This window comes from Mobula birostris, chromosome 19 (assembly GCF_030028105.1).
Source record: "Mobula birostris isolate sMobBir1 chromosome 19, sMobBir1.hap1, whole genome shotgun sequence".
Classification (NCBI taxonomy): domain Eukaryota; kingdom Metazoa; phylum Chordata; class Chondrichthyes; order Myliobatiformes; family Myliobatidae; genus Mobula; species Mobula birostris.
The window spans coordinates 14,209,782-14,223,452 of NC_092388.1; the positions used below are offsets into that span (position 1 = coordinate 14,209,782).

General features: G+C 42.1%; 1 protein-coding gene across 1 annotated transcript in view; it reads right to left on the minus strand.

The window, feature by feature from the left end:
- The window catches only part of LOC140212452 (adenylate cyclase type 2-like), a 507,180-nt gene that overhangs the window by 99,045 nt on the left and 394,464 nt on the right, over positions 1 to 13,671 (minus strand). Inside the window, exon 11 of the mRNA XM_072283265.1 lies at positions 10,137 to 10,313. Coding sequence (XP_072139366.1) covers positions 10,137 to 10,313 — 177 coding nt within the window. The remainder of the gene's footprint in view (positions 1 to 10,136; positions 10,314 to 13,671) is intronic.

The following is a 13,671-nucleotide window of genomic DNA, read 5'->3' on the forward strand; positions in this document are numbered from 1 at the left end:
CATGTCTGACGTATCTCATAGAATTTTTTGAGGATGTAACTAGTAGAGTGGATAGGGGAGAACCAGTGGATGTGGTATATTTGGATTTTCAAAAGGCTTTTGACAAGGTCCCACACAGGAGATTAGTGTGCAAACTTAAAGCACACGGTATTGGGGGTAAGGTATTGATGTGGATAGAGAATTGGTTAGCAGACAGGAAGCAAAGAGTGGGAATAAACGGGACCTTTTCAGAATGGCAGGCAGTGACTAGTGGGGTACCGCAAGGCTCAATGCTGGGACCCCAGTTGTTTACAATATATATTAATGACTTGGATGAGGGAATTAAATGCAGCATCTCCAAGTTTGCGGATGACACGAAGCTGGGCGGCAGTGTTAGCTGTGAGGAGGATGCTAAGAGGATGCAGGGTGACTTGGATAGGTTGGGTGAGTGGGCAAATTCATGGCAGATGCAATTTAATGTGGATAAATGTGAAGTTATCCACCTTGGTTGCAAAAATAGGAAAACAGATTATTATCTGAATGGTTGCTGATTAGGAAAAGGGGAGGTGCAACGAGACCTGGGTGTCATTATACACCAGTCATTGAAAGTGGGCATGCAGGTACAGCAGGCGGTGAAAAAGGCGAATGGTATGCTGGCATTTATAGCAAGAGGATTCGAGTACAGGAGCAGGGAGGTACTATTGCAGTTGTACAAGGCCTTGGTGAGACCACACCTGGAGTATTGTGTGCAGTTTTGGTCCCCTAATCTGAGGAAAGACATCCTTGCCATAGAGGGAGTACAAAGAAGGTTCACCAGATTGATTCCTGGGATGGCAGGACTTTCATATGAAGAAAGACTGGATGAACTAGGCTTGTACTCGTTGCAATTTAGATTGAGGGGGGATCTGATTGAAACGTATAAAATCCTAAAGGGATTGGACAGGCTAGATGCAGGAAGATTGTTCCCGATGTTGGGGAAGTCCAGAACGAGGGGTCACAGTTTGAGGATAAAGGGGAAGCCTTTTAGGACTGAGATTAGGAAAAACTTCTTCACACAGAGAGTGGTGAATCTGTGGAATTCTCTGCCACGGGAAACAGTTGAGGCTGGTTCATTGGCTATATTTAAGAGGGAGTTAGATATGGTCCTTGTGGCTACGGGGATCAGGGGGTATGGAGGGAAGGCTGGTGCAGGGTTCTGAGTTGGATGATCAGCCATGATCATAATAAATGGCGGTGCAGGCTCGAAGGGCTGAATGGCCTACTCCTGCACCTATTTTCTATGTTTCTATCTATGTGACCTGTGTGGCTCCTGACACCAGCTCCCTGCAATGATCACAGTTGCTGTGTCTTCGCTGTGAGAAATCATTGGATCGGTGTCCATAGCAACCTCAATAGTCATGGAGGTGAATGGGAGGGTCCATGTCTTTAGCCCAAGGGGTCGTATTCCCATCCATTAATGGCCCTCAGAAGCTGAGTGCCATTCCTATGAACAGATTGAGCCACTGCGAGGTTCAGGCTTGTTTGTTCACCCCTATTTGACAGTGTTAATTTATTTTCTTGATTTTGAAGTTGGACTTTGTTCTCCACCAAATTTCCAACCCACACTCTATGTTCTGCACAAAGTGCTAAGTGATGGGTTGATTAAAACAGAAATTTCCAATTCTACAACCACCCCGGAACGCCTTAAATGAAATCAGAAATTTCTTTTATGTGTGAAGTTTCTGTAGAGCCCACTCAGGTCCCATTGTTTCACAATGCAACATGCTGTTGCCAAAATACAACAAGCACACTAGTCAGCTCCAGTAGTTTTCTGATACCAGGGGGCTCAAATTCATCTCATCTAACATTATTTACAGCAATTCGGATAGGAAACAGAATTATTGAAGTTTGTGCAGGTATGATTATCATGGGATATTTTGTGCAGCGCATGGAACTGCACAGAAAATTCCAAATAAAAGAACACATAGACTAAATAGACCCAAACACAAGGAAATCTGCAGATGCTGGAAATTCAAGCAACACACACAAAATGCTGATGGAACGCAGCAGGCCAGGCAGCATCCATAGGAAGAAGCACAGCCCGAAACATCGACTGTACTTCTTCCTATGGATGCTGTCTGGCCTGCTGCGTTCCACCAGCATTTTGTGTGTGTTGGTTGACTAAATAGACCTTTGGTTTATCTGGTTAAATGGACTTCTGTATTTGAAGTCATCTCTACACTTTATAAATATAAAATTTATACAAGAGATAGAGCAATTCCAAAAAAATACAGGGATTGCAAGACATTACTTCCTACAAAGTGAAACCCAATAGCATGAATGGCAGCGATGCTTTGCTATCTGATGAACTCAGCACCTTCTATGCCCACTTTGAAAGGGAGTATACAACTATAGCTGTGTACAGCTGCGGCACCTGATGACCCTGTGATCTCTGTATCTGAGGTCAATGTTAAGCTGTCTTTAAAGAGAGTGAATCCTCGCAAGGCAGAAGGTCCCAATGGAGTACCTGGTAAGGCTCTGAAAACCTGTGCCAACCAACTGGCGGGAGTATTCAAGGACATTTTCAACCTCTCACTGCTATGCGCGGAAGTCCCCACTTACTTCAAAAAGGCAACAATTACACCAGTGCCTAAGAAGAATAATGTGAACTGCCTTAATGACTATCGCCCGGTAGCACTCACATCTACAGTGATGAAATGCATTGGGAGGTTGGTCATGACCAGAATGAACTCCTGCCTCAGTAAGGACCTGGGCCCATTTCAATTTGCTTATTGTCACAATAGGTCAACGGCAGATGCAATCTCAATGGCTTTTCACACGGCTTTAGACCACCTGGACAACACAAACATCTACGTCGGGACGCTGTTCATCGACTATAGCTCAGCATTTAATATCTTAATTCCCACAATCCTGATTGAGAAGTTGCAGAACCTGGGCCTCTGTACCTCCCTCTGCAACTGGATCCTCGACTTCCTAACCGGAAGACCACAATCTGTGTGGATTGGTGATAACATCTCCTCCTTGCTGACGATCAACACTGGTGCACCTCAGGGGTGTGTGCTTAGCCCACTGCTCTACTCTCTATATACCCATGACTGTGTGGCTAGGCATACCTCAAATCCATCTATAAATTTGCTGATGATACAACTATTGTTGGTAGAATCTCAGGTGGTGACAAGAGGGCGTACAGGAGTGAGATATGCCAACTAGTGGAGTAGTGTCGCAGCAACAACCTGGCACTCAACATCAGTAAGACAAAAGAACTGATTGTGGACTTCAGGAAGGGTAAGACGAAGGAACACATACCAATCCTCAGAGGGATCAGAAGTGGAGAGAGTGAGCAGTTTCAAGTTCCTGGGTGTCAAGATCTCTGAGGATCTAACCTGGTCCCAACATATCGATGCAGTTATAAAGAAGGCAAGACAGCCACTATACTTCATTAGGAGTTTGAAGAGATTTGGCATGTCAACAAATACACTCAAAAACTTCTATAGATGTACCGTGGAGGGCACTCTGACATGCTGCATCACTGTCTGGTATGGGTCGGGGGTCGGGGGGCGGTGGGTGGCTACTGCACAGGACTGAAAGAAGCTGCAGAGGATTGTAAATTTAATTGGCTCCATCTTGGGTACTAGCCTACGAAGTACCCAGGACATCTTCAAGGAACGGTGTCTCAGAAAGGCAGCGTCCATTATTAAGGACCTCCAGCACCCAGGGCATGCCCTTTTCTCGCTTTTTTTTGGTGCAGCTTTTAATCTATTCAATATACATATACTGTAATTGATTTAGTTATTTACTTATTATTTTTAATATTTTATTTTGTGTATTTTCTTCTATATTATGTATTGCATTGTACTGCTGCTGCTAAGTTAACAAATTTCGCGTCACATGCTGGTGATGATAAACCTGATTCTGATTCTGAAAATAATCATCAATATTAATATACCTTCTCAACAGACTAGCACTTAATTCCCTTGTGTTCTTTACAGGAGTTCTCTCCCGTACTCTCTGCTCCACTGTGGCATTTTGTCTAAACTTTGCCAGACTTCTAGCTCTGCCTTTGTTCACTTCTCTTATTAACCCAGCTCTTCCCCACTTCCAAGGAGGATAAACAAGGTAAGGGTATACACGAGCAAACGAGATTCTGCAGATGCTGAAAATCCAGAGCAACCAATTCCAAAGCAGTAAATCCAACTTTATACACAATCAATGGTGGGTAACTGAGAAGAGAAAATGATATCGAGATTCACAGTTCCCTGATTGCAGTAAAGCATGTAGATGAGGGGGTTAAGAAGGTGGCTCGTATCCACTCCTATTGCTGGTAAAAGCATAGCATACAAGAGCAGCAAAAAATTAGTTTGTCCTCAGCTACAGTACAGCATACAGTTCTAGTCACTACACTAAGGGAAAGACACAATGGGGTTTAGTGGATACAAATGATATTGCCAACTCTGGAGAGGTTTAGCTGTGAATAAAAATAGCCTTTGGTGGTATTAGTTCCTTTGAAAAACAGGAGACTGAGGAGTTTTTCCCTGAGTTATGTAAATCTATGATTGCTCAAGATTAGATGTATTCAGAGGCTTAATTCTCAGACATTTCTCTTAACAGAGGAATTAATAAACTTTTGGGGTGGGGGCATAAATTTAAGGAAAATGGCAGAAGATAGGGAAAGATATGGAAGAAGAATTTCACAAAAAAATGAGCCTAGAGTGAAGGTACATACAATATTATGAACTACAGAAGTATAATTCAATCATGGGTTTCAGCAGCCCTCGATGTGTTTCAGGACGGTCTTCTGATGCTGAAGGGTCATTAAACACCCCCAACCTCTCAAAGCCTACTCTGCAATTTTTGTTTGAAATGCTCAACCCATTTGAAATGTATGTGGGTGATGCCACAGGCAGCACACTTGGAAGAGGTGTTTCTCTAAATTAGCTATATTTTGGCTGATCTGGGCAAAATAGTTTCCTTCTGTGCTACAAATTTTTATGATTCTTTTGAATACATACTGAACATTACAGTAAAAGTGAATTATTTTTGACAAAGCTATTACGGCATCACATATGTATATAAATGGCATGGTGTTCAAGTGTTATGACCAAGATAAGTATTGCTATTGTGCGATTCTAGCTTTGGAATTGTCAACTTTGTTTTGGGATAGAACATGGCAAGACACTCCATTTCAGTGAAATGAGTCGTTTGTGTCAAATCAAGTCAGCAAGGATTATGCTGGGGGCAGCCTGCAAGTCGCAACTTGTTTCTGACACCAATATAGCATGTTGAAACTCACTAACCCTAATCTATACATCTTTAGAATGTTGATGTCAGGGTCAGTAACTGTCAGAGATTGCTAGGATTCTTCCTTTTGGCAAAACTACTATTTATATAGCAGAAAACCAAGAATGTTTCAGCAAACTTTCATCCAAGATGAATACTCTTCCCCCATGGCTTTTCTGCATTGTTAAACTTTTAATCGTGATTCTGTGCCACACAATTACCGTCAACTAATTCAGAGTCTGGAATATTATTGCAGAACAATTCTATCACAATAGCCTCTCACAGACTTCAGCCTTTTTGCACTTAATTGAAACTATTGTTATTACTGCTGCCGCAGATTATAGATTGTAGGGTAACTGGATTCAGCAGCACAAGAGGGTTCTCTGAAGCTGAAGGGCCCATTAAACACCCCCAGCCATCCATTGCTCACTCTGTAATTTTCAAACACATAAATAATGTTGACTGATCTGAGAAAGTGCTGAAGTTTCGGCAGCTCTACTGAAGAGCAAAAGCTAAAGGCTTAGGACGACAGAGCCTAACGGCGACTGCTTTGCTTGCATTTTCGGAAACAGCTTTACTTCTATCTTTAATATTTCTTTTTTCCCTTTTCAGGGTTCTTTTGAAGACTCTGACTGGAGATCTTGCCACCGAACATATCTCTACCTCTCACCACTACCCACCCTCCCCCCACCCCCGGCTCTCCGCACGTATTGCTCCCTCCATGACTCCCTTGTCCGCTCATCCCTCCCTGCAAGCGGCTGGAGTTCTACACCTGCCCATTGACCTCCTCCCTCGCCTCCATTCAGAGTCCCAAACAGTTCTTCAAGAAGAGGCACCACTTCACCTGCAAACCTGCTGGGGAGATCTATTGTGTCCAGTGTTCCTGATGCAGCCTCCAGTCCATTGGTGAGACCTGTTGGGGGCCACCTCGTTGAGCACCTCCACTCCATCCGTCAAAAGCGGAATTTCCTGGTGGCCAAACATTTCCAGTTCCCATTCCCGCTCTGACATGGCCTCCTCTTGTGCCAAGATGATCCTTCGACTCTTCCTAACACTGGGCCAATTCTGAATCCACCTTGCTAGCTCTCACTGTGATCTAACCTTCCAGACCAGCCTGCCATGGGCGACCTTGTCAGAAGCCTCATTAAAGCTTACAAAGACTACATACATTGCCCTACCTTCATCTATCTTAGTTACCTGTTGGTAAAACTCCAAAAGTTTATCAGACATGACCTCCTACACACAAAACCATGCTGACTATTCCTGATCAGGCCTTGACTATCCAAGTGATGTTAGATCCTGTCCCTCAGAACCCCATCCAGTGACTTCCCTACAGGATCACTGGCCTGTCACTTCTACTCTTCTTCTACAATGGAAAAACTTTAGCCAACCCCCCCCCCTTTCTTTTTCCTGACCAGAGCCTCGAAATCTCTCATCAGCCAGAGTTCCTCTTCTCATTCCTACCATCACAGAGAAGGTACAGGAGCCTGAAGGTCCACACTCAATGAGTTAGGAGCAGTTTCTTCCCCTCGTTCTTCCTGTTTCACTACCTTCCTTTTCCTCTTTTGCACTACGTATTTTTTATCGTAAGTAATAGTATTCTTTTTTATTTCTTGCACCGTACTGTTGTCACAAAACAACAAATTTCATGACTTATGTCAGTGAGAATAATGATTCTGTTTCTACCCTTCTGGTCAGGTCACTCGCCTGAGTGCTACTGGTACCATGTAACCCAGTACTACCTGTCGCATGGTTGGGTGGTCGGCGACTAAACCGGCTCCCCCACCAGGCTTGCCTGGGGAGGAGGGTGGCTAGAAACCCTGCAGGACGAAAAACAAGACCTGTCAAAGGGCGGATGAACCCTCTCGTAGGGTCAACGGCCATCTAGCAAATACGTGCCGTGAAGCGCGGAAAGGGCATCCCTTGCATCGAAGCTTGGTCTGGCCATTCACTGCAACAGAACTTCCCCCAGCCGTCTTGAACCCCACGATGTCGCTGGATCTGGGAGGGGATGTCGAGAGGGTGGGTCTGGACCTGTGCAACCCCCTACTCACCTAAAATCCACTCACGCACATGCTGTTCCTTTCTGAGGAGTGGGGTACCACCCCACTAACTGACTGAAAGGAACCATCATCATCCTATGGGATGGATAGCCAGAGAGAGAGATCTACCCTTCACCCTCACAGGAATATGCTGCCTGCTGGACTTCTGATCTCACCCTTTTAAAAGCCTCTCACCTGTTGTCAATTCTTTTGCCTTTAAATAGAGCTACCCAGTTGACCTCAGTCAGATCCTACCTAATGCTTTCAAAGATGACTTTACTTCGTTTCAGGACTTTAACCCGTGGACTGTTCCATCTTTTTTCCCTTAACTATTTTAAAGCTAAAGGAATTGTGGTCACTGGATCCAAAGTGATTCCCAACGGCCACTTCAGTTACACGGCCCAGCTCATTCCCTAAGGGCAAGTCCAGCATTTCTCCTTCTCAAGTGAGATCCCCTATATTATTGTGTGAGGAAACTGTCTTGGATGCATTGCACAGATTTTGTCCCAACCAGGCCCTTTGTAGTCTGGGTGGGCCAGTCTTCCACTAGCACAACCCTACTATTCTCACAACTACAAGCAACTTCTTCACACATCTGCTCCTTAAGTTCCTACTGACCATTGGTTCTATAATATAGACCTATCAAAGTGAACAAATTCTTCTTATTTCTAGTGTTGAAAAAAATACTTACTACTTACAGCGATGATTAGTGAGGCACAGAGAGATCTGTATATACTGACAAGTACCTTTATTGTTTAAACTAATAAGTATGTGAATTCATACACTAAATATCACTCGCTAGGTATCCCTGACTCTGCTGAATAGTCAAAGAACAGCAAAGGTATAACCCAGACAAGGGAGTTTACGCTGGCCAGGTGTTCCTCGTTGTCCCGATCCACTCGCCACGTGTTTCACACAGAGTTGCCTACACTTGTATCTGCGGTGGTTATTCTTCGAAGTTACTGCTACCAACACACACGAAGCATCAAATTTTATATCCATTCCTTATCAATTCAAATATCACATTCCAATGCCATTGGCTGTCCTTTAACACAGTGTTACTGGCTCTGCTCCAAGCCAGCATCCATTTATTGCCCCCTTCCCATCAAGCAACAGTCGATAATTTATGGCTCTTTGTTCTCAATCAGCAATGAGCTTGAATCACTTCAGGCAGGCATCAACCCCAACATTCACAAACTTGCATGTTATAGCCAACCGAAGAACATCTCACAAATAACTTCTTGTTTGGAAATGATCTCCAGTGCAGCAGATCACCTGAAGAATCACTGTGTCTTCTTTAAAACATTGATCAAGCCCAGCATGTCAAGCTCACAAAATGGAGGATAGAATGTCTTCACAAAATGGCAGCTTCCATCCACAAGCATGCGGCAAGAGCAAAGACAATTAGTCTGTCTGTTTCCACTGTCCTTGATACATTTAAATTCACTAATTTGTAGACTGTCATTCTTTCTGGCCAACACTAGTTAAATAGTTTTATTAGCTGATCCCTCAAAAATATCCTCTCTAAGCACTGCTGTTACACCCTCCGCATCTAAAGGAGAACATCCCCTCCACTCCTACCTGTTTCTCTGCTATGACTAACCATCAGTAACCAGAACCACTGAGCTACCAGTCCTGCAATTCTCAGAGCCACGCTTCTGTCATGGCGACAATATTCCAGTCCTTAAGGGCAACCCATACCCTCAGTTTGAACACCTTAACTGTTATAAGATTAGCTTCATTTGTCACATGTCCATCAAAACATCGAAACATACAATGAAATGCATCAAATCAAATCAGTGTGGATTGTGCTGGGCAGCCCACAAGTGTAGGAGAGGCTAAAACGAGAGGTTATAGAGTGGAAGTATTTAAAGGAGATCTGAGATATATGGAAGAAGCTGCCAGAGGAGGAGACAGGATGGGGTATAATCACAGCATTGAAAAAGCACTGGTGCAGGTATATGGAGAGGAAAGGAAAGGAAAAGAGAGATTTAGGCCAAATGCAGGAAAACCTGATTAGAACATAGAACATCAAACATTATAAAACAGTACAGGTCCTTTGGTCCACGATGTTCTGCCGACCTTTTAATCTACTCCAAGATCAATCTATCCCTTCTCTCCCATGTTGCCTTCCATTTTTCTATCATCCAGTTTCTTAAACATCTCCAATGTAAGTGCCTCTACCACCAGCCCTGGCAACACACTCCACGCATCTACCACACTGTGGGTTAAAAACCTACCTCTGTCATTACCCTTATACTTTACTTCCAACACCTTATGCCCCCTTGAATTGGCCATTCCACCTTGGGACAAACATCTCTGGCTGCCCACTCAATCAATGCCTCTTAGCATTTTGTACAGCTCTATCAAGTCACCTCTCTTTTCGTCCTCTGTCTCTTCAAGGACAAAAGCCCTGGGTGAGCTGGGCTTTAGGACACTTTTCCCGGGCTGTGCACCTCCCCCACTCTCTATAACAAATGTCCTGCCATTAATCACAGGTCCACAAAAGGATACTGCTCTAACATACTGGAACTTTTCCTGCCTCCACCCACAAACACTCTTTAAGTAATTGCATAAATTATCTGTGAGGCACAAAGAATACATATCTAAATAAATACGTTGTCCTTGCAACAAGTGTACGTTTCACTCCTCTCCATTTGGAAATTAAGAAATATTGGAATTCCTATCGGTTCATTCCACTATGCAACAAATTGCACAGTTGCAAAACAATCCTGCAAAGAGCAACTTATGGATTTCATATATTAGCGGCTATTTTGTGATTTGACTTTATACTGTCATTAGTTTCATTTTAGGAAGATTTCACAAATGCATCCTTACAACTGTATTGATCTTGCCATTTTCATTTGTCATACTGTCCCGATGATGTAAGTGTGCAAAGGGTTTGGCTGCTCCCCAAGATTCCAGGTATCTGGTCATTCTGACAGAAGCTCTCATCTTGGCTCCATCCGCTGTGTGTCGATGTCTAAAATGATGCTGTGGGCTACGTCTCTCTGCCTGTAAGGTTTAAAACAACGTGTGTTAAAGGCCAGCAATTCTGAAAGGTCTTGTTGTGCAGCATGCACATAGATACATAATGGTTGAGTGGAAGTTAACCATGATTCTTTAAGATTTGACCCATCTTAAAGCTCTTTGAAATTTGAAATGAATTTGTTAGTATTTATTAACAACTGCAAGGTTTATTTCTGTCCTTTCGAGTTATACATCACTTTAACTTACAGAAAAATGTGTACATGTAAGGATTGAGTCTACAAATAGTTGTAGGTGGTGAAGATTTGAAAAATCTCTCCAATAGTAACAGTATTTATTTATTGAGATACAGAGCAACATCGGCCTTTCAGAACCATAGAGCCACGCCACCCAGCAATCCCTGCTTTTGCCCCAGCCTAATCACCGAACAACTTACAGTGACCAACTAACCCACCAACCAGTAGGTCTTTGGAATGTGGGAGGAAACCGGAGGACCTGGAGGAAACTCATGCGATCATGGGGAGAACATAGAAACCCTTTACAGGCAGCGGTGGCAATTGAACCCGAGTAGCTGGAACTGTAAAGCGTCGTGCTGACCATTATGCTACCATTTCCTAATCACTGGTTCCTTACGTTTACTTCTACTGCAGTAAATACCTGTCCATCACAGGGATTCTTCAAATTCAAATACCTTTACAAAGCAATATAATAGCAATCTTTGCAAAAGTAATGGACGTCTATTATTTCAAATGCACCCACATTGCAAAGGACACTTTGTACACATTTTATTTATATCCTCCTTCTAAAATATTCCATCAATGATTTCTTGTATGTCTTGTGGTGACTTCCTGGCGTCAGGAATTTTGTTCATCGGATATAATGAAGGCCAGGTTGGAGCTGTATGCTAATACTTGATGTGATGGTTATCAATGCACCTTCCAATTAATGTTCTGTGAAGAGGTCCCATTGAAAAATTCACCAGAGTGATTCCTTCATCCCTGTGATAATTAAGGAACACACTGCAAAATATTGCACCAATTATAGAGCATTGTTAAAATTAAACAAAATTCTTTGATATGAATAAATACCCCCTTTTATGTTTGTGCTTAATGGAATCAGTGACAAGACTGCTTACTGAAGATCTGCTGTTTCCTGTAAGGTGCAAGCTGTGTAGATCTCTTGATAACAAGAGTGAGATTGCTGCATGAATTAGGCCAGCAAAAAGAAAATATAACAAAAGTAAAATGCTGTAAATGTTTCAACACCTGATACAGAAACAAAATGCTGAAAACATTCAGTTAGGCAGCATCTCAGCAAGAGCTGAATTTCTCTGAAAAAAAATATGCTGATATAAGATATTATATAAATTCGTAATGAGCAGAAAGACAACAAAGGAAACTATCAGGACTTTGGGAGACTGAGAAGGCAGCCTACAGATGGAGGCAGCAGACATGAGAAAGGATGTTAATAAGTACTTGGTGCCCTTCTTTAGCAGGAGACTTTGAAGAGGGATGGTGAACAGAAGGAAGTCATTAAATAACATGGGAGAAAATATTAAATGAATTAATATCTTTTAAAGTAGATGAACTGCAAGCCCTGAATGAACTGTATCTCAGGCTGTTAAGGCTATCAAGGGATGAAAAAGGATTTTCTGAATATCTTTGGCTTCAGAGGTAGTGGCAAAAAAAGGAAGAGTGCTGATGGAATGCAGGGGTTTGAAAGGGAATAAAGAATATATTGAGTATTTATAGCACAATCAATTCAGTACTGATGTCAGGGAGATTACTGAAATAAATTCTGAAAGATGGTATTAATTTTATTTATAACAGCATATATTAATGAAGGAGAGACTGTATGCATATATTATGCTTGATTAATATTACAATTTTAAAAGGCATCAAAGAAGGTAATGAGGATTTGAAATAGTTGAAAAGAATTTTATGGATTTTTGCAAACAGATATGCTGGTCTGATAAGAAAAAGTAAACCAAGGGATTTGAGAAGTATCACAACTTCTACCCAAAACTGACTCACTGCCAGTCAGTTACAAGGCAATGGTCTTAATGAATAGACTGCTGTTTGCAGTGAACTCCGTACTAGATCACTAGTTTTTTTGTCGTATGTATCAATGATATTGAACTAAATATAAGAATCATGAATAAGTCATTTGCAAAAAAATAGGAGATCTGGAAGAGTGATTGATAAAGGAGGAAAGCAGCGGCAGGCTTCAAAGATTTTGATAGACCTGGTGAGAGAGACAGAAAAGTAGAAAGCTGAATTCATTTCAGAGAAATCACAGGTCATGTATGCAGGGAGGGCAAACAAGCTAAGGAAATACATAATAAATGCTGGATACTGAGGAGTATAGAGGCAAAGGAGTTCTCTTCAGGAATACCTACAAACCACTGAAGATAGCGGGGCAATAATCTGGTGCACAGGAATAACATAGGTTACATGGTCAGGGAGATTATTCAATAACCATGCAAACCATCAGTTAGGTCACTGTTCACATTTCTGTCCACCTCATTGCAGCAAGGATCTAATGGCAATTGAGAGAGTACAGAAGACTTTTATAAAGATGTTGCTCGGGATAGAAAAGTTTAGTTATGAGACTGTGATGGTATGATGTAGACATGAGTGGAAACTCAATAGAGGTACAGTATATGAAAATTATGAGGGTAGACAGGGTAACAAATTAAGATCTATTCCCCTTAAAGTCAGTAACTAGGGGTCATAGATACAAGTGAAAATAAGAAATGGATGCAGGGTAAGCCATTTCTCCCCTCACACTGCCCTGTTATTTATAAAATCATGGCTTTTTTATGTCTGTTATTTTCTTGTAATAATCTTTTTTCCTTCAACTCCCTTAGTATCATTACTCAGTGAATGAATCTACAAGACCTTTTAGGTAGAAATGTTATGGGTGATGAAATTTCTTTTTGTTTCTATCATGAGTCCTGTGGCACCTGACTGCAGACACTCAGAAGAAACATTATAGTGGAATCTAGCCTTCTCATTAGGATTACAAATGTTTCAAGGATATTGCCTCCCATTCTTCCACATTTAAGAGAGTACAGGCACAGGCTGTTTAAGCTGTCCTCAAGTGACAATGCCATATATGAGAAATTATTCTGGTGTATCTTCCTTGCATTACCTCTATCCAAATATATTCTGAGGTACAGACACTGAACCTTTAAATAATAGGGGCAGTCCACCAAGGTACTATATAATTTAATTCACATGTCCTTACTCTAATACTTATATCTTTATCCAATAAATGCCAGCATTGCAGTATCTGTATTCTTAGTTGTTCGCCGCATCTGCAAAATAACATTTAGTGGTTCATGGAGAGAGACAGGCAGACAGAGACACATACATAAAGAGTG